At 39.4% G+C, this 23,112-nt stretch overlaps 1 protein-coding gene across 1 annotated transcript in view; it reads left to right on the plus strand.

The window, feature by feature from the left end:
• The first annotated feature begins 8,766 nt into the window (after nt 1–8,766).
• Nucleotides 8,767–23,112, plus strand: part of ARHGEF4 (Rho guanine nucleotide exchange factor 4) — a 1,506,374-nt gene continuing 1,492,028 nt past the window's right edge. The window contains exon 1 of the mRNA XM_044070170.1: nt 8,767–13,326. Coding sequence (XP_043926105.1) covers nt 11,740–13,326 — 1,587 coding nt within the window. The 5' untranslated portion in view covers nt 8,767–11,739. The remainder of the gene's footprint in view (nt 13,327–23,112) is intronic.

A 23,112-nucleotide genomic window follows, 5' to 3' on the forward strand; every position in this document is an offset into this window, starting at 1 on the left:
CTCTGTTGAAACTGTTTTCCCCACCACCCCCACCCCAATTTTCTGCCATGTCTTCAGTTGGTATAACTGTTTTTTACAGTTTGTGTGTTATCTAACTCAAGGATCACTTAATTTGACCTGTTAGTAACAGCCTGCATTTAATTGCTGGAACCTGTGTTCTGAGAGACTGCTTTCTGGACTATCTGCAAATATACAGAGCTGAGTATATTTTTTTGGTTATAGAGTTTGTTAATTGTTGCTTAGATCCCTGATGAAACTGTTGTCTCACTGTCCTGAGAGACTGATCTGCAAATATACAGAGCTGAGTATATTTTTTTGGTTTTAAAGTTTGTACTGTTAGTTGTTGCTTAGATCTCTGTTGAAATTGTCCCCCTCCCCCATTTTCTGCTGTGTCTTCAGTTGGTATAACTGTTTTTTACAGCTTGTGTGTTATCTAACTCAAGGATCACTTAATTTGACCTGTTAGTAACAGCCTGCATTTAATTACTGGAACCTGTGTTCTGAGAGACTGCCTTCCAGACTATCTGCAAATATACAGAGCTGAGTATATATTTTTTGGTTATAGAGTTTGTTAATTGTTGCTTAGATCCCTGTTGAAACTGTTGTCTCACTGTTCTGAGAGAATGATTTGCAAATATACAGAGCTGAGTATATTTTTTTGGTTTTAAAGTTTGTACTGTTAGTTGTTGCTTAGATCTCTGTTGAAACTGTCTCCCCTCCCAATTTTCTGCCGTATCTTCAGTTGGTATAACTGTTTTTTACAGTTTGTGTGTTATCTAACTCAAGGGTCACTTAATTTGACCTGTTAGTAACAGCCTGCATTTAATTGCTGGAACCTGTGTTCTGAGAGACTGCCTTAAAGACTATCTGCAAATATACAGAACTGAGTATATTTTTTTGGTTATATAGTTTGTTAATTGTTGCTTAGATCTCTTTTGAAACTGTTGTCTCACTGTTCTGAGAGACTGATCTGCAAATATACAGAGCTGAGTATATTTTATATTTTTTGGTTTTAAAGTTTGCACTGTTAGTTGTTGCTTAGATCTCTGTTGAAACTGTTTTGTTCCACCCACCCTCCCTATTTTGGTTTGTAGTTTAAATTTGGTGGCTTTGCAGTTGCCTGCTCCATTGTAAATTTGATCTGGGACACTCCCCCAGTCCCATCTCTTTACCACATTCTACCTAATAAACTCTTTCTGCACTTGCTTTTAGTCTTTTTTAATTTAATTGCATTTTTAAACTGTGTTTGGTCTAATATTGCTACATACTCAAGTGTGCTAGCTTGCACTGCATGTGAATTGTTTTTACTACTGTTTTTGCTACTTTTCTGTAAAAAAAAATACTGTAAGCCTGTTTCCTACCTTTCCTGTAACTAGTGTTCCAGATACAGATTTGCTGTATCCAGGAATGTATGTAAGCTTTTGAGCCTTTCTGTGTTGGAGGGAAGCCTTCTAGCTTATCAGTGGGAGTGGTAAGCACTAGGTAACCTGTCTACCACATAATGAGTGGTTCTGGCCCAGATATTGTAATTATTGGCCATTTGGGCAATCTCTTCCATCTCTTTCAACTTTCTGATTTGAAATCCTGCATTTGCACTTGTTTCTGTCCTGTAACTCATCTAATGCAGATACAGATTCTTAGTTTTAGCACTTAAATTTGCTTATTCATGCTCAGCACTTGTTCAGAACTTGTAAGCACTAAATAAGCAACTAATTACTACAACACTCAATCTTCCTCATTACCTAGAGGAAAACAGTTTTAGTACTTAGATTTCTCACTTGCTTAGAGAAAAACAGCTCTTGTACTCACTTTCCTCACTTATCTAGAGGAAAATAGTTTTTTTATTCGGGCATGTCCAAGGGTCAGCTCCCAGTGTTCTCCCCTGTCTATCTGATGAATCTGAGCACCTTGAGGCAATGTAGAAATTGCCTCATGTACACAGACAACACTCTCCTCCTACCACCCAACACTACAACCTGTGAGAGATGCACTTATCTAGCCAAACTGGACGTAAATCTCTTTCCAACCAAGACTGAACTTGACAGTCATGAGGAGAAGGTAAACATTTGCACCACACCACACTCATCACATAGTCTCACTAAATCTACACCACCAAAATCCACACATAGTAACACAAAAACATTTGCGGAGGCTCTCAATAATAATCTGTCTAAGCAACAGAGACTTCCAAAACAGAAACACAAGCAGCCTCCACCCCCCAACACAACCCAAATGACACATAGCCCACAGACTCAGTGTGCCACTCAACCACAGCCAATAAGGCAAAACAACATATCCAACACACTAGTCATACATGACTCTATACTCAGGCACACTGATGTCCCACTCACCAGGCTAAACAAGGAGAAGGTTACTGTCAGCTGCCTGTCGGGTGCCAGGATCCGCCACATAATCCACGCACTCAGGTCACTCCACAAAAAGTACAAATATGACTCTGTCATTGTCCATGTTGGTGTGAATGACCTGAAATGTACCTCCCTGGACTACATGAAAAGAGACATGGAAGAGCTCTCCAATCTTGTAGCCCAGGCAGGTATGACCCTAGCCCTGAGTAGCATTCTGCCATCGCCCAGAATGATACCGTAGTACAAGGACAAAATGATTGATTTCAACAATTGGCTAAGCTTCTGGTGTCATTCTAAGGGGATCCAGTATCTGTCTGTTTGGGATGACATGGTCGACAGATCATGATGCTTTGCCACAGATGGCCTGCACCTGTCGCCCTGGGATTCCGGATACTGGCTAAGGCTCTTGCTGCCCCTATAGTGCATTTTTTAGGCAAGGTTCAAATAACAAATTCACCACCATAACAGGAACAGGCAAGCAAAAACTGAGGGTAATGCTACTCAATGCTAGAAGTCTAAATCTCAAAATGCACTCACTCGAGGCACTCCTTAAAATGGAGAACATCGATATCTGTGCAGTGACTGAGACCTGCTTCAAGGCTCCAGAGAGCACCCCTGCACTACCAGGCTATAACTCATACCACACTTTTTGGCCATGTAACCTGGACTGAAACACCAAAGGCAGAGGTGTGTCCATATTCATTAAGGATATCCACACCTCCGGGCTAGTTGCTCAGCACAATGCATCCGATGTTATCCAAGTGCAACTAACTCTGGGCAAAACTGCAATCCAAATTGTAGCTTGCTACAAATCCCCCACCATGCCCCAGGATTCCCACTCCTCTTTTCTTGATGTACTGGAAAATATTAGGGTTCAACCAAACACCCTAATAATGGGCGACTTCAACTACCCCACCATTAACTGGGAAAACTACTCGTGTGCCAACTCCTTAGCTCAATGCTTTTTGGAATTCATAAACTCCAATCCCCTGTATCAACTTATCCACACCCCCACCAGGGGCAACAATATCCTAGACCTAGTCATTACCAGCATGAGTGACCAGTGTTCCACACCTGAAGTCAACTCCTCGTTGGTCCGATCCGACCATAAGCTAATCACCCTTGATATCCACATCCTGCCCCCACCCCCCATTAAGGAAACCACAGTAAACAATTTCTCCAAAGCCAACTTCATGCTTCTTAAGACAGAAGTGGTGAACTTTATGTCACCCATGCAGATGGACAATACAGTTACAACTGCTGAATCTTACAGAAATGCACTCTATAAGCACTTACACAAGTGCATGGATCGTGGTATCCCAAACAGAACCAAGATGCTATCCTCCAAAAAAAGGAAGCCAATCTGGTGGTCCCCTGTCATAAACAAACTGTACAACAGAAGGAAGAAACTGTTGCAAAAGAGAGTAAAATCCCATGAGTGGAGGAGCTCCCTGGTCAGCCTCAGTAAGAAGCTGAGATCAATTATAAGATCCTCCAAAGCTAGCCACGAAAACAAAATCACCACTAATTCCAAGGACAACCCCAAAGCATTCAATAGGTATGTCAAGAATCTTGATGGCAACACCCAGATCTGCTCTGAGTTACAGCACAAAGGCACGAAAATTACAGAACCAACTGATATTGCCAACATCCTGGTAGACAGGTTCAGTGCTAACTTGACCCCCTTCTCAGCCCCTAAGGGGCCCATATCTATACAGGAAGAATGCAGAGTCCCTGTAATCACAACTACACAGGTAAAAGCTGCACTCTCTAAAGCCAAAAACACAGCATCCATGGGATCAGACAACATCCCAGGCTGCATTTTACATGAACTTCAGAACGAACTGGCACCCCACTTAAGCACCATGTTCAATAATAGCCTCGCATCAGGCTTTGTGCCCACTGAATGGCATACAGCAACAGTTATCCCATTCCACAAAGGGGGAGCTACCACTGATCCCGGGAACTATCGACCTATTAGCCTGACGAGCCTGGTCTGCAAGGCCATGAAACGTATCATCATGGAACTCATAAATAAAGACATTGGTAACCTCCAAACTCTGGATCCCACCCTGTTCAGGTTTGTGAAAGGCAGATCATGCCTCCTGAACCTGATCGACTTCTTTGAGGCAGTCACCAAAGCTGTAGATGAGGGTAAGGTGGTTCACACAGCCTATCTTGACCTCGCCAAGGCTTTCGACACCATCCCCCATTCTGGAATTATAGTTAAACTCACTAAACTAGGTATAAATCCCTAAGTCACAAGATGGGTTGCCAACTGGCTCACTGACAGAACCCACACTGTAAAAGTTGCAGACTCCAAATCTGACCTCAAAGCAGTGACAAGTGGAGTACCACAGGGTTCAGTCCTGGGACCTCTCCTGTTTGGTATCTACTTCTCTGAAGTACAGGCTAACACAGAAGGCCTCTGGCTAACGAAGTTCAGAGATGACTGCAAACTAGGAGCCATAGTCAAGTCCCCAAATGATGTGGACATTTTACAGAAAGGCCTCGCTGAGACAGATGCCTGGTGTCAGAGCCATGGCCTCAAGCTCAGTGCCAAAAATTGCAGTGTCATCCCCTTTGGTAAAAACTCTGTACCCATGAACTACCACATAGGCAGCAATCTACTTAACACCAAATGCGTGATAAGAGACCTTGGGGCCCAGGTGGACAGTAGTCTCTCCTTTGATAGTCACATCACCACAGTAGTCAGGAAGTCCTTCTACATGGCACGCCTCATCATAAAAGGGTTCTCATCCAGGAAAAAAGAGGTCATTGTTCCCCTCTACTCGACACTCATTAGACCCATTATAGAGTACAACACCCCTTTTGGAATGTACCTCACAAGAAATCTGCAGCAGCTGGAAAGGCCACAGAAGTACCTCACAAAGAGGATTACTGGCCTCAAACAAATGCCCTACACTGACCGCCTCAAAAAACTCCAGCTTTACTCCATAGCATATTGTCTACTCTGAGGTGATCTCTGCCTAACATGTAAAGCTATGTCAAACCCAGAACTGTTGGACATGCTACACCTAAAAAATCCCAATCCCTCCGAGCTACATGCTCTAGGGACCTAAACCTTGTCACCACAATAAACAGGACATGCTGGAGGGATAGATTCCTGTCCCAGAGACTTCCTATACTCTGGAACAGGCTACCCATCTATGTCAAGCAAAGTTCTTCATTAGCACTCTTCAAGAAAAATCTTGATGAGTGGATGGGAAATAGGAAATACACCCCGGGGATCACTTCTGTGTCTCTGCTCTACAGTGGCACAGGAAAATAACTTTCTTGGGTGGCGTAAGCCAGGGAGCCTTGTTGACTAGGCTTACGTAGGCCCTTGGGCCGATAGCCTAGTACCTACCTATGAACCTTACTTAAAATACGGATATGTCACTATCATCTGCTATATAGATAATGAGGTACACCATTATGCTCCATGTCCTGCTGAGATTTGTAGTGGCTCATTATATATAAGTCCCTACCTAAAACACAAACATATTGCTAAATGTCATCCTGACCAAAAGCACAGAGACACCATAAGAACCACAGGTTACATGAACAAAGCAGGGACTGTTCTAATACCTTCAATACTATATCTGTGGTCTAAGTCTAGCTATCTCTCAGTATGTGACAGTCTCAAAGGCAATGTTCAAACCTTGCCTGAAACAAGGGGTGTTGCAACCTGCATACAGCCCAGACTGCAATATGTCCACACCTTCACTGTCTATGGGTGTCTAATAAACTTTCTGTATAAAAAACAAAACTTGTCTGAAAAATAAGTAAAAAGGTGCATCTTTAAATAAATTTAAATAAATAAACCAATTTAAATAAATTGTCAGAAAGCTTTCAACATCGTCTGGTGACCCCTGAAACTCAAACTCCTTGATAAAGGTATTTATATTATCCCAAGAACTGCCGCCATGTCTGCTTAAAAGCAACCTGCAAATATGACTAGCCTTCATTTGTACAGTGTGCATGTGTGTGTGCATGTGTGTGTGTATGTGTGTTTGTGCAGGGGGAGTATCTACTGGTCCATGGGAGAGAAGCTTTGATTACATAAAGTCACCCTTTTAAAACATCTGTTAACCGGGGAGTGGGATGGTGTGGGCATGGACTGGAACTGTATATGTCAAAGATGGAAATACCTCTTCCATTCCTTGCACAGGATATATAATTATTCATTAATAATAGTTTTTTGGGTGGCGTAAGCCAGGGAGCCTTGTTGACTAGGCTTACGTAGGCCCTTGGGCCGATAGCCTAGTACCTACCTATGAACCTTACTTAAAATACGGATATGTCACTATCATCTGCTATATAGATAATGAGGTACACCATTATGCTCCATGTCCTGCTGAGATTTGTAGTGGCTCATTATATATAAGTCCCTACCTAAAACACAAACATATTGCTAAATGTCATCCTGACCAAAAGCACAGAGACACCATAAGAACCACAGGTTACATGAACAAAGCAGGGACTGTTCTAATACCTTCAATACTATATCTGTGGTCTAAGTCTAGCTATCTCTCAGTATGTGACAGTCTCAAAGGCAATGTTCAAACCTTGCCTGAAACAAGGGGTGTTGCAACCTGCATACAGCCCAGATTGCAATATGTCCACACCTTCACTGTCTATGGGTGTCTAATAAACTTTCTGTATAAAAAACAAAACGTGTCTGAAAAATAAGTAAAAAGGTGCATCTTTAAATAAATTTAAATAAATAAACCAATTTAAATAAATTGTCAGAAAGCTTTCAACATCGTCTGGTGACCCCTGAAACTCAAACTCCTTGATAAAGGTATTTATATTATCCCAAGAACTGCCGCCATGTCTTCTTAAAAGCAACCTGCAAATATGACTAGCCTTCATTTGTACAGTGTGCGTGTGTGTGTGCATGTGTGTGTGTATGTGTGTTTGTGCATGGAGAGTATCTACTGGTCCATGGGAGAGAAGCTTTGATTACATAAAGTCACCCTTTTAAAACATCTGTTAACCGGGGAGTGGGATGGTGTGGGCATGGACTGGAACTGTATATGTCAAAGATGGAAATACCTCTTCCATTCCTTGCACAGGATATATAATTATTCATTAATATCAGACTGACATGCAATTCTGATAACTACCATCAAATGTTTTAATCCACAAAAGCCAGTAGGCTCTAGTTTTGCCTATTTTAAGATCAGGATGTACACATGTGGGAATCTTAGCAGTCTACACTTTTTCATGTGATCCTTATTCATACACAGTCCTTAATGGTGCACGGGTACAGTAAACAATATGCTGATACTGTATGCATGTAATAAAGCTAAACAAAATGTGTAGAAAGTTTATTGCTAACTCTTCTGAGCAGTTTCAATTATTGTCTAAATATTTAGCCATTAAAAAACGCCAGCAAAATTTCCACATTAGTTGTTGATAGTGTTTTTAGTGATTTTATTGTTTTTACCACTATTTTTGGATTTTTTTTTTATTTTATTTTATTTTATTTTATTAAATGGATGGGTGAGCTGGTCCTAAGACCCTTTTCAGTCATGAGCTGGGCTTTCAGGCAGTGACATCATCATGAATGCATGTACTTTATCAATTCAAAGTAATATAACAGTCAAATATGTTGCTATTGCAAAAGAAAACATGATTTTGAAAGTTGTTCTGTAGAAAATGTGATTTTTGTGCTTAAAACATAGCACCCATTATTAAAGATACGTATGCCATCAGGCAGTGATATACCAGATATGAACATCACACATAAACACAGGTATCTATATAACTGCAGCATAAGCAGTTGTGTACTTGTATTTTTGGTTAGTGTGGTGTTTATAGCCACATGAGCATATCACGGTGTTTTGTTTCAATCTATGGGCCCACCTACATTTTGGGAGTCACTGAAAGTATAACAGTTATCAGTACCAAAACTATTGGTGGACTGCAGTGATATCATTAAGCAGTGCACTCTGTTTTACTAGTTATGTTGTTCACACACCACACTATGAGTATGCCTGCACAGGAATGCCATATGTCCCATTCTTTACAAAGCACACATGGTGCTGCATACTTGACTTGGAAGAAGTTCAGCAGAAGAGAAAGGATTAAACTATTGCATTTTAAGGAACTCATATCATTTTGCATGTGCATTGCTGAGACAGAGAGACAAGCAATACAATGTGCACATTAATAAGTTATCATAACTGCAGACATTGATTAATCTTATATGTAGCTCAAGTCCTACTCCTTCTTAATTTCGCAGCTTAGACTATACCCCCTTGTACTTTGTCCGTACTTCTGTCTTTTTACATATACATGACACCATTGATTTCAGATGCATTAGACTTCGTACAATGCAAGTGATTCACAGAATTCATAGTGGAATTTCTTCTCTCTTTAGATCTCAGAGTCAACAGATGGGTCTTCCAGTGACAATGACTGCTCAGAAGACAACAGCTTTATTGGACCAAGTCTCCTTGGTGCTGAGGAGTCTTCAAGTTCAGTAGACAATACAGATGAAGATTACTTTGAGACATACTCCCACCACAGTGAAAATCTGTCTGACATAATAAAAGATGATGTATTTGAAAGTGATGCAGAAACAGAAGTCTGGAGCATTGAAACAGACATAGGAGAAGAATTAATAGCTGATTCATCTGCAAATGAAACTAAATATTTGTGCAATAGTGTCCAAGGGTTCAGTACAGAATCAAAGCACTTGACCAGTGATGATCTGTGCAACACTGTTCAAGGGTTCGGTACTGAATCAAAGCACTTGACCAACGATGAGCTGTCCAACAATGTACAAGGGTTCGGTACTGAATCAAAGCACTTGACCAGTGATGATCTCTGCAACACTGTTCAAGGGTTCGGTACTGCATCAAAGCACTTGGCAAACAATGACCTTTCACAAAAATATTTAGAACAGAAACTAGAAACATTTGCCTGGAATTCTCTCAACAGTGATATTTACTTTACTATACAAACAACAGACTTACAAACAGCAACATCAGAAACAAATGTCGGTCAGGAATTCGATATACATAGCAGTGGAGAAGTTTTAGAAAAATACAGTACTGTCTCACTGAGTTGTTTAGCCTCATCCACTTTGAGGCAAATTGATGTAGAGGAAAACGCTGAAAACAGTGAAAGTTCTGAAACCACATGTTCAGAAATCTGCACAACTTCTGAAGCAAAAGAAACTGAGCCACATCAGCCACCATATGACATTTACCTTGATTCTAATAGCCATTCATTGAGAAGTTTTCTAGAACATGCTCAAGTAAGGACTGAAGAACCAGATTGTAGTGTGACTTTTGATAAATGCATACTGGAAAGCATTCCACCAGAGGTAAGAAAACCAGTCAAGACATATGATGAAAATGCTTCTAATTGTCATGAGTTTTATCCAGAGATCACGTCATCTAGTAATCAAATAGGTGCTTCAGCTAGTCAAGAACACACTGGATTTCAGAGCAGTGTGCCATATGAGTTTTCATCTGTGCAGTTAATTCTCACTGAAGGGATTACTAGTGCACAGGAAGTTCAAGTTATCCCAGAGGGTGTGCACAGTTTTCTACAGACAGAATCCGAAGTGGAACATTCTACAGAAGAAACTATCATACTGACCAACAAAAAATCAGACGCGCACTTACTGGAAGAAGACTTGAATTTATGTAAGGAATACAATAAGGGTAGCTTGTCGTCAGATAAGACCACTGCTGAAACAGAAATAGAAGAAAATTGTTTTATATTTAAGGAGCAGCCAGTCCAGACTAGTGAGTACTTAAATACAAGAGAAACTTGTGCTGAAGAAAGTTTCTCAACTGATGGTACATGTCTACAGACTGACACTGAAATAACTACACAGGGTGAAACAGAAACAGACAAATTCAAAGACAAAGTTCACTCATCTGTTTCTTTTGGTTCTGCATCTCAGCCGCTGCAACAAACCTCATTAAAGCCTACTTTTGAAAAACAAAATAGTGTCAATGAAAGAGAAGATGATTTAGAACATATTTATTCTGAGCGGGAATTAGGGAAACATTCTGTTTTGTTGAGTAATGATGAAGTGCTAATTTGCAGACCCAGTTTAGAAACACATGATTTCAATAATATTTTTGATGAAAAGTTAAGTATTTCTCCACTAGTTTACAGTTTGAAGAACACTAGCAGTGATTTTCCTGGTGAATTTCATGTCACATCAGATTGGTCACAAACAATATTTGCATCCGTGATCACCGCAGATCCAGTCGGGAGTACCACCACCAGCAATTCAAAACCAATAGAAAATTCAAGTGACAAATCCTGTGAAGGAAGTCAAAAGACTAGGAAAAGCAATTTGCAGGAACCACCATCCCAGATTAGAGAAGAATCCTGCAAGACAGGAGAAAATGAGTCATTAGCACAGAAAAATATTCATCGAAATGGAACCCTTACTAAAGAAGCAGGAATTGTTTCAAACTCTTTTGTGCAATTCGAGTTACAAAATAGTCTTATATTAGATGAATGCTTACATCTTCAGACATCTAGACATTCAGAGTTACATAAACTGAGCCCAGCAGAGTTTGAACCAAGCAATGAAAAATGGTACTGTGTAAACTCATTCTCCGCAGTTCATGAAGATCCTCTGAACAGCAGCTGTGATATTACTGAGGTGTCTAGTGTGAACTGTATTTCAAGAGATACTGATACAAAACAAAACACATTTCCAATAAGTGCTGAAGCTACGACAGAGACTCATAGTAATGTTGTAGCAGCTTTTACAAGCCAAAGTGTTAAAAGGTGGACAGATGAAAACAATGCAGTTAGCCAAATTACAACACATTTTAAGTATGAAGAAAAACTCACTTCACCTGAAGCCACAGAAGATACAGCTTATAACAGAAAATGCTTATTTGAGAATAGATCCCAAACTGATGAAAAGACAGAGTGGAGTTCTGCAGCTGAAGAGAATAATTCTTTCACTAATATCAAAGCTACTAACACAACAGCCATTTTGCAATGCAGACCTGAAAAAAGTCCCAGCATTTCTGAATTAGATGATGAGACAAATCAAACATTAAGGACAGATGAGGATAATGTGGAAGAAGAGGTGAAGTCAAAAGTACATTTTACTGAAAGAGGAGAACATTCTTTAACATCACTGGGTTCGATAAGTGAAGTTTGTGTTGAGGATGATTTTGCAAATGAGCTCATTGATACGAGTGTATTTCATGACAGGTCATCCTTTCTGATACAGCTATCAGCAAATCAACTAAAGAACAGTCACATTCCAAATAACACGCAAGTAACAGACCATGCACCTCCTGAAACAGGGGAGGATGAAGACACGCTTTTTGGGCAAAAGAAAAATGGAGATAGTTGCGTCCATGATAAGCTAATGTCAGCACTCTCAGGCCAATTTAATCAAGATACTAACTCAACAGGTTCAGCTGAAATGAGTACTGATAATGAGGAAACGGACAAACATTTTTATCAACTACTGGGCAGCAACAGCAGCCTTCATAAAGCTGTTCAGAAACAAACATGGACTATCAGTCAGGAAAAATCATCTAAATTTTTAGTTTTCCCTAAAATTTCAGCATTTAGGAAACATAAATCCACCTCAGATTGCCAAACAGGAGAAAGCTACAGTGGAACATCCTCAGCTGAAGAGCTAGATGGAGGTCATCAAAATGTAGCGTGTATAGCATCTGAAAACCTAAACAGTTCCCACCCTGTAACACACATTAGTCAAAGATCTAAGAGAAGACTTAATAAGGAAGTACATATTTCGGACAATTCAGATGAAGATAACGGGGCATTTGAAAGAGGAAACTTAATAAACAAAAGTATGAAAAAGGCTTTGGAAACTGGTAGAATTGACATAGAAAATTCTGGTAATCCCCATGAGATAATGGGTATGTCAGATGTAAAACATACTGAAGAAACAGCCACAGCAGTCAATTGTGGTACTACACCTAATATTACAGCTGAACATAACTTTTCAGCAAAGCAATTATCAATGGACCATGCATTCAAAAGGAGCAAAAGCACAGATGCTTCAAATTTTAGAATGAAGTTAGCATTAGCTCATAAATCTTTATCAAGTTTTTTTGAACCTAGATCTTCAGAAAAAGAAAATACAGATCAGAATTCAAAGACACAGGCAAGAAATAACAGTGATGAGAACAAATCAAGACAGATGAGCTGGAAAAAGTTCAAGAAAAGCAAGGAATCAAACACAATGAAGAAATTCCCAACAACAAGCTTAACAAACACTCCTCCACAAGAATGCTTTACTGCTGTTAGAAGCCACAGGCAAGTTCATAGTGAATATGCTGAAAGATTAGCCAAAGACAGGGAAGAACACCAAGTTTCCCCAACATTGGTTAACCCAGAAACTACCATGGAAATATCTAGTGTTTCTGAAAATTCAGTGCCATTCTTTCAGGAAAATCTTTGTGAAACCATTAAGGAGAAAAGAGAACCACCCAGCAGTCTGAACATAAAAAGCTCTAGTCCTAGTCTACCAAAACAAGAATCATGTAGAAGCAGCCTAGAGATTTTAACAGTTACAGATGAGTCAGGTCTAAAATCTCCTTTAAGCTCTGGAAATCAACAAACTTTGTGCAGTCAGTTAAGCCCTTCCAGCTACAAGATGCCTACTAATGTAGACAGTAAAGATATGCCTGCAAGACCAATGAGCCCCAAACCTCAAAGTCCACGACCAAGCTCTCAACGTAGGAGCTTTCGATACTCAAATAAAATGTGTGCCACATCACTGATATCTATTGGTAGCAGTTACCCAATAGAAGGATTAGCAGAAGCCCCAGAAAGACCCAAGTCATTAAAACCCAGAGCTGGCCTGCTGCTCTCTGTACAGTCTTTGGATGCAGAATTTCAGAAGGAGGATAGTGGTCTTAGCAGCCAGTCACAGACAAGTTTAAATACCATGTCTTCATTCTGTGATATACCAAAAGATGAGGTAAGGTTATAATAATATTTAAGCTTCACATGCAACATTGATTTCCGTTTGTTTCTTAAGTTCTGTGAGTCCACGTTATCATTATCAAAAAATGACAATTATGTTGTTTGCCTGAGTAATGAAAAACATTGTTTATCTGTTGTGTTTTCTGCTTTGCTTTACAATACAAAATTACTAAATGGCTTCCAGAGAATCCAGGTGAAGGTGGCAGAGAAAATGGAAAGGTCATAAACTCTCTGATGAGTTCCTGAAGTTAGTTTAGTATAACGGTAGCAAAAAATTACTTTGAAGACATGAAAATAGGTTGTAAAACCAATGAACTAAAAGCCAGTCTTGATTTACTGTGGCATATAAATAAAAAGAAGCATCCAAGATGATCTATGGATTGTTGCAACCAATAACTTGAATTTTGCACTTAAAATAACAAAAAAAATAAGAGACATAATCGAATGTTTATATGTACAATGGAAGGGAGCAGTAATAAGAACACTGCTGAAGGAAAGCACACTAACCTTGTTAGGTGAACATAGATATAAGGGGATGTTCAGGGTAAAACACATATGTGGAGGAGGAAACATAGCATTTAAGGGACCAAGATAAGATCCAGTGAAGAACAGCCAAGGTTCCTGAATATTTAAAGCAGTACAATATAGACATTAAGGATACTCTTTGACTTCTACTAAACACCAGACCGGAGAGAGATTCCATGCTTGCTTACTGCTACTTATACTGCACAGAAAGGCACACCCCAGCCAGGTGTTCATACACATATAGGCCCAATTCTAGAAGACTTGCAGTCAGTGCATAGGCCTGCTTTATACATAGGTTTTACACCAGAGTATGTCACTTACACCAAGAGGAAGTCTTTTGGAATCTGGTCCATAGTCACATGTTTATGCACGACTAGGAATGTCCCTATATGATATACATCATCACATGCTAATTAGGCTTTTGTAAGGGATTAAAAAATAAGAATATTTACCTGTGCAGTGATACAGTAGTTAACATGCTGTTCACACAAACATGCACTCATGCACACACACGCATGCGCACGCACACACTCACACACACACACACACACACACACACACACACACACACACACACACACACACACACACGCGCACACACACACACACACACACACACACACACACACACACACACACTCCAAAGAAACTGAAGGCAGTTGAATCAACTGTGACACACACACACACACACACACACACACACACACACACACACACACACACACACACACACACACACACACACAGTACTTACCTTCTGTAACAACAACAGACTCAGTGTTGCCACAGATAGTAATGTTCACCATCAAACTACCATATTCATCCCATACTGCTCTGCTTTGAAATGAGATGGTACATCATGTATTTGAATCACTCTGCCATGCTTCTTCAATCCCTGTGTATCTGTTAGGGCAGAGCACATGGCTAATTTACATTAGTTGCACCCTCATGGACTACAGCATTTGCATGTATTGTTTTTCAGGACATTGTTATACTGCTACTTGCCGGAGTTTTCAAGCCACTTATCTTTGAAATCACATGGTACATCCCTCATAATGTACTGAACAATCTTGCAAAAAATAAGATTGCACAGTGCATAATGTGTTTCTGTATACCCCTCAGCTGTATTTTGTTACTCCACAGTACAAGATATTTTATTAAATAAACCAGATATCCATGTATTCAGTTTATGGCTTTATGCAGGCTATAAGCCATTTCATATTCCTTTCAGTGGATTGTGATAATTGTGCAAGTCTTCTACTGAGCACAGCATTTGTAGTTTCTGTAGTTGTTTATGAATGGATGGCCCATAGTAGGTTTTCCATTGTAGTTTTATGGCAAGATTTAAACATTTTTTTTTAGATTTATAGCTTCATAGGCATTTACGAGGCTAGTAATTCCTGATGAAATTCAGAAGCCTAGCCACACATTCCCAAAAGGTTTAATAGCCCAAATATTTTAAGTGCAATTTACCCAGAGCCCTTTGTGTGATAAAAATGAATAACCCAGGGCCAGGCAGACATGTTACCCCTATCCATACGGAACAAGGGTACAAAACCAAGGCTGAAGTTGCAGTTTCCCAGCCATTCATTCAGATTACATTTAACTTGAGTAAAAGATGTACTTTGCTTTACATGGAGAGGAAGACAGTTACAGAGAAGTGGTATTCTCTGGGAAACATACCTATCCCTCCAGCGTGTTCTATTTACTGCAGAAGAGATTAAGATCTCATGAGTGGGTCTTTCTGCCACTACTGGATTGCGGATATGCAGTAGGTCTGGAAGGATGGGATCAGCAGAGGCTCTGTAAGTGATGCAGAAATTACACTCCAGTAACCTGCAAAATAACAAAAAGAGGGATAGGGCTTTGAGACAATTGGCTTAGCTTTTATGAGTTAGACCCTTGAAAGCACTGGGGTCACTCAAGTTGTGTCAAGTGTTTGGACAGGTGCATACTGAAAGGGCATTCTACTCTATAACTGGCCTGATAAATGCAAAATACAGTTGGACAATCACCTTGCTGGATCTCATCATCATACACTTACCAATAAGCTGGGCAATGAAGAAGGACTTTCTTACAATAGTAGACACGTGGCGATCAAATACATGATGTGGCGGATCCTGGCACCTGATAGGCAGCTAAGCATGATGCTCTCCTTGCTCAGCCTGGTGCGTTACACATCAGTGTCTCTCACAATGGTGTTTTCTATGACTAGGGTGTTTGACTGTACGGTGGTTTGTCATGGGCTTTTGACTAGAGACACTGTGAGTTACAGATGTTTGTTTCTTGGTGGGCGTTTTCTGAGTTGCTTGAGTTGAATGTTCATGAAGTTGCTGAGGGCACTTGTTATCTTGGTTACATTTGGTGGCCTTTGTGGTTTAGGTAGGCTATTTTTAAGAATTAGAGCATTTAAAGTTATGTTTTTTTTTTCTGGTGTGTGTGTGTGTGTGTGTGTGTGTGTGTGTGTGTGTGTGTGTGTGTGTGTGTGTGTGTGTGTATACGCTACTGGAATTTAAATGAAAGTCTAAATTATAAACAACAAAGAGTCTAAACACAAAGAGAAATTCTACTATATGCACAAAATAAGGTCTCGTTATGCAACTGCAAAGTACTAATTACTCAAGAAGGATAGGAGCTGGCTTTACTGAGAAGGCTGAAGTGCCAGGTGCCTGCATTTAAAGATGATGCTGCAAATTGCCTCTGGACGATGGCCAGCATTACAAAAACATGACTACTTTATAGAGACAGAGAAATTCAAAATAAATGCATAAAGCACTCTGTCCAATCACATATATGCATACTGTAAGGTTCTTTAAGTAATCAGAAGTACAAAATAAACATGGTAACCCTTTACAACCACTAGAATATAAACTAAAGCTTTCTAACTTTAGATAACAAAAATAGCCAAAATAAGTGTAAATTTAGCAAGTAAACTACTTCACAATATAGCAAACAAATGTAAAACAGTAAATGAGTACTTAAAAGACTTGTTTAAGGCTGCTAGTTGACCATATCAAAGTATCTCCAGTGGAGTGGTGGCCAAGCGTTGTGAAGCTCTGAAGAAATGAGTCAAGCATCAGTTATTATTTTATTTTTTTTTTTTTTACTTATTTTAGTACTACAGTAATGGCTATATCAGGATTTCTTTGTTTTATAGTTATGCTTTTACTTGTATTTTAATCTTGATATAGATATATAAATATGGAGCAACTTTCCATTATAAAGAGATTTCAGTTAAAGAAGCCATCAATCTGTCGAAAAAATCTTAAAAAAATCCTCTTCCAGAATCATTCAGTTACATAAAACCTTCATAAAACGAGTAGTAGATAAAATTGCCAAACTATTCACACACATATATAATATCTCTCTTTGACAACAGGAATAGTGCTCCTGCCATAAAAATGTCCCTCATAATTTTCCTGCCTAAAATACTTTCTCCAAAAGCTATCAAGGACTTTAGATCAATCTCATCTCTGTGTGGCATACAAGGCATCCTCAAACCCACTATTTATGGATTTACCACACATCAGCAAGTCAAATGGCATCAGAAATACTCAGTCTAATGATCTAAACTTCTTCTCCAATATCAACAGAACTATTTGGTGGGAAATAGGTATAAGTCTCCGAGGAAAGCACTGCTCTGGAACAGACTCCTCATCCACATATTACAAAATTCATCTGTCCATATTCAAGCACAACTTGGATCTAGAGATAAGAAACAGAAAATTTACTCCAGCACTGCCCCTGTACTACTAATAGACAGAGGCATTTCCTAAATGTTTTATCCCATGCATGGGTCCCCTCAAATTATGTGTGGTATGATCCCATTTATTCTCATTGGAGTAATATATAATTATTAACCATGGGATGGATAAGGCCAATTTCTAACCAAATGGGATAGGTCAATTCAATCACAAAAAGAAAAACTGGCTAGGTTTAAAATGGCCCACAAGGCTAGCTAGCCTAGTACTTACTTATGACCCAATTAACCTGTACATGTTAATTACAAGCACCGCCTATGTGCTGTGTGTACACATTGATTATGATTGCATGTGTATCACACCGTACCTGGAAGTTCGCGGCACAGTAACTTTTCCTGTTCACAAAGCTTTGTGACAGTGGAAAGGTATGACTTTTATTGCTACATGTGTGCAGTCTGTGGTGTTCAGTACTTCAGCAAGGTTAATGATGTTGTAGTAAGCACTCACCATGTTAGATTTCTTCTGGGTATATGCAAAGAAACTATATAAGCTCCTCCATATCTAGGGGCATTATGTGAAAAAACTTGTTGAGTGTTCTAAAGGTAGAACCTAATGCTCCCTTGTCAGTCTCTGGAAGTATACTGTAGCTGAAACAGAAAAAGCTGCACATACTTTGATCTTCACAGGTCTGGGAAAGCCACACATTTCTAGATATTCTCTCTGTGGGCAAGCTATGTAACCCAAGAGATGTATAATGTCCCAATGTACTTTAAAGCAGCCAACTATCTCCTTACTGGTGAAATTATGATTTGTCACCTACTGATGATACCATTTCCTACAGAGTTAGACACTGCCTTCTGCATACACGCACAATCGGTGATGCTAATCACTAAAATGTGCTACTGTTTGACAAATGCTGTTATATCTAGCTTTCTCATAATCTGAATAATCACCAAAATGTGCTATTGCATGACAAATTCTGTTACTCATGTCTTTCTCATTATCTGAACCATCAAAATGTTTGGTTTGCTTTGCTTTTTATAGCCAGGTGCAAATTGCTGTACAGTTTCACCTTCATATGACTATGAATCACTACTATGTTCACCACACATAAATTACCATATCAACAGGATTTCATTTCCCCACCCAGTTTCATTTGCATATCATAATGCAGTCATTGCGTAAATCTTCTGTGGCACATTTGTACTCCCTGCATTACAGTGCAACATGGGACTATGAATCACTACCAGTTTGCACCAACTTGTGTGTGGTACATGATCCTGAAACCCTGATTTTAATATAGACAACCCTCTCCAAAATGAATATTTTGTGAGAGACATTGAAACATGGATATATAATATCCTCCCCTTCAATTGTATGCCACAACAGTGGTCAGGAAATCATTCTGTCTGGTGCAGCTGATTACAAAGGGTCTCTAGATCCAAAAAAGTACTTAATCCTCTACATACGACACTGATCAGGCCCATCATAGAATACAGTCCTCCCTTAGGAAGTATCTTACTAAACATATTAGACAGTCAGAGAGACCCCCGAATTTCCTAACAAAAAAGTTCACAGACCTAATAGACCTGTGCTACCAGGAGAGCCTGGAAGCTCTGTCCCTGTAGTCAGTGCCTATAGAGTCCTTAAGGGTGATCTGTGCCTTGATTTTGGGGCCATGAGGGATCCAGCAGTTCAAGACCTCTTATATTTCCACAAATCAAGCAATCCAGTGAACACTAGGACCAGAGATCTGAACCTGTTTTAGCAAATAAACAAATTATGGTCGAGAGACAGATTCAACACGCCACTACCTCTTTTCCGGAACAAACATTCACTCTAGATCAAGCAATGTGACATGCTATTTTCCTTTAAAACAGAATTAGACCATTGGAAGGGTATTCATAAATTCACCCCAACATGACTGCCCTATCACTCCTTGAAAAAGGGGGTAAAGTGTAAGGGTGGGTACTGGCAAAGAGTAATTGGCAACATGACCCAGTTGCCTTGTATTTTCAATGCTTTTATGATAGTCATGACATGATACAAATGGGATACCAAATAACTTTTAAAATCATCCAGGGTAATAATATGAACACAGACACAAGAGGTGGGACATCAGTGCTTGCCTGAAGGATGAGCTAAATCATGAAGATTGTTTTTGATAAATCTGTGACAGGTGTGCAGCTTTTCTTGGTTTACTTTAAAACTGCTAGCAAACCAAGTAATGTTCATGTGCCTTAAACTACATCCAAACATTGATCAGTGGAACTTTTACAGAACAAAATATATTGCAACATAAACCAATAACTGCATTATTGGATAGAAACATATTCTTTCAGAGACAGAGGCACATCTCTTCAGCATGCCAGAAGTGAATGAATAACTTTTAATAATACGGTGTTAGAGCTGTGTTTAAGGAAGTTTAATAGTGCCATGCTGAATGCATTTGGAAAGCAAAAATGTAAACTTAAGCATGTACCAACCTTACCAGCATGTCACTTTTAACTTTTTCAGGTTCATCTGTTGGAATAATCATTGTTAGCTTTTCAAAGCTTTAGCTAATGCCAGTCAACATGCAAAACAGCTGGAAAGAAAAAGATAGCAGTGATCCAGTACAGTGGTTGTGGGACACCAGCTTTCTGTGAGGCATTCTGGGAAACACTGTTTTTTCCCACTTAAAGGTATCTCACTGGGCTAAAAGAAAAAGTATCTCACATCTCTCCATAACTAGCCATGATGCAGATGACCAAAGTCGAGGACAAACAAATGGCACAATCATGGCACCAGAGTTTGCCGAATACAAAGATCTCCTGGAAGGTAAAGATATTGGTATGAGTCGCTATTTCCATGCCAAAATTCAGGCATTTATCCAGCTGAACCACAACAGAGTTTTTATGTTGTCCTGAAAAATGTTATTGCTTGTCTACCAGCATCAAAGTAGAGGCCATGAAGGATTCTGGAATCCCCCAAAGTCAAAACTATAGGGTGTCACAGGATGCAATGAAATAAGCAAAGCAATTGCACTGAGGGACTCCAGTGCTGGAGAAAAGATTTAAAGGAGGAGTAGTGTGCAGGTAGAAAAGATGCCTGCCTGGTACCATGGAGAGAGTATCATGGAGTGAATTGTTAGAACAGATGCCCAATGGAAGAACCTTGCACATTAGGATTAATTTTATATGCTACATACAGACTTAATGCAGATAATGTAGACCATAACATTCTTGGAGGTATTACCTCAGTGTGGATTAATGAGTACATAGTACTTCACATCATGGGATTAATAAAATGGCAAAATAACTAGTTTATAGATCAGGAAGATTCATGTTAATCTACAGACAGCTGTTTGAAGTGCAGATATGTTGAAAAATTATGCCTAAAGTTGAAATCCTTAAAAAAAAAAAGTTTTTGCAGGGGGTAAGCATATCACCCCCCACCCCCACCCCCACCCCCACCAAAATTGTATATACTTACTCCAAGGTTGCACAAAAGAGGAGAAAATGTAAAACTCCAGTGTCACCAAAAGGTGTTTCTACACAATGTCACCAGTTTATTAGCAGTCGAGGAAACAGCTGTCAATTGATTGACCACATCCCAGTGAGGGTCATAGCTTCAATGATGAGGAGATACCCAGCTGGTGTGACACATTCTTACTGCAGCATCATAGTCTGCATCTATGTGGAAGTGTTTTTAAGATCTTAGATTGCAGATTTAAATGTGTAATTGCCAAACATTTCAACTGTTCCAGGGGAAGACCAAGGAAAACATTATAAAAATGTGTCCGCTTCCATACAAATTATACAAAGTCAAATAATGCAAACAGTATCAATGAAAACTACTGATAAATCTGGCAAAAAGGCAAACATAATATATCAATTACTAAAGCAACAACATATCAAGACAAAACATAAGAAGCAGAGCTATAAAGTACCAGTAGACTTAGTCTTGGCAAAACTGTTAGAACTATTGGCTTTCACAGTCAAGGGATATTAAGAGGTAACAAACATGGTATGCAGAAAAACCTCTATGTGATATAATGATATTAGGATGTGCAGTCTACGGGAGAGAAGATGGGAATGCCAGATAGGTGGAAGTGTAACCTTCCCTATAAGCAAGAAATTGATGCACCACAACAAAGAGACAAGAAGGAGAGGCGATAGTATGTGTCAAAAGCTAGAGACTGAAAGTTACTGCATATTCTTTACAAGAATTCTGTAGAAACCGCCTCCTCATCAGGAGTAAAAATTGTAGATAGCAGTCACAGGATACCGAAGAAAGAAAAGATGTGGTTAGTGGAGGAACTTTGCATGTCTCCTGTTAAATGAAGCACATTGACAGCTACACCAAAGATGGATCTATGCTAAGGCCATCTAATTCAGTGACTCACTTGCAAAAGAATAGTATTTTGAATCTGGTGTTCTCAAATTAGAGGCAGTAAAAAAAATTCTAAAATCTGGAATTGGGCAGCCACTTGGAAAGAAGTGAGTGTGATGACCCACCACTGAACCAGTAATCAAGGAGCCTCAATCCTCACCACTGGCAATAGTTGGGGAAGTACATTCGGAGGATGACAAGTACACACACAGTATTTCCAGATGCAGGTCTCTAAATCAAGTGCAATTGCCCTTAAGAGCACACAGAGACAACAGTCAGTCCAGGGCTGGTTTCCCCTCTTTCTCCAGATCCCCAATAAGACTCCCTACTGGCACAGCTACAGGGTTGAGATCTCAGCTGAGTGGCCAAGCCAAGACCTCCAGCGCACTCTTTGTCCAACCAGTGCTTTGTGTCCCTGCCCAAGTAGCTGACACACACACACACACACACACACACACACACACACACACACACACACACACACACACACACCTGGGTAAGGCTGGCACAGGTTTATTAGCTATGCCTTCTTTTGCCCAGACTATAAGGTAGTTATCACTGCCATCAGCTAGCTCCTTATCAGCTACTTTAGGGCCCTTGACAAAGGGTGTCCAATCTTACTGTGTAATGTTACTATTAATACAAATGGTAGTTTGACCAAGAGTAAGGCTATTAGGAGTGGCCTCACCACAGTGTCACCAAATAAATATGCAAATACTCTCAGAATTTAAATATCTCTACACAAATCAGCCGCAATGAAAGGTTTAAATATATTTAATAATAATTAATAATAAATAATAAAAGAACAATGCTAAATATATATTTACAGTGACATCAGAGTTCAAGCTCACAGGAAATATTTAAAACAACATTGCACGACAGTCTGAAATAAATGAAGAAAATATCTAAACTAAGCTTTGTTATATTCCTAACTGTATCTAAGAGAATTACTATACCCTAGTTAACTTACTTAAGAGCAAGGCAGATGTGATGAGTGGATCTTGATGTTGTTGGGTCCAAGACAAAATACAGAATGCTGTGTCTCTCTCAGAAAGTTCTCAAATTAATATCTCAAATATTACTGCTGGGATAGCTTGCATAATGACATAATTTCTTGAAATATACCATATTAACCATAAGATAATTTAATTTCAGCTGTTTTTCTGAAGTTTTGCTAGACT

This window comes from Protopterus annectens, chromosome 4.part1 (assembly GCF_019279795.1).
Source record: "Protopterus annectens isolate FY-2018-M chromosome 4.part1, PAN1.0, whole genome shotgun sequence".
Taxonomy (NCBI): Eukaryota; Metazoa; Chordata; order Ceratodontiformes; family Protopteridae; genus Protopterus; species Protopterus annectens.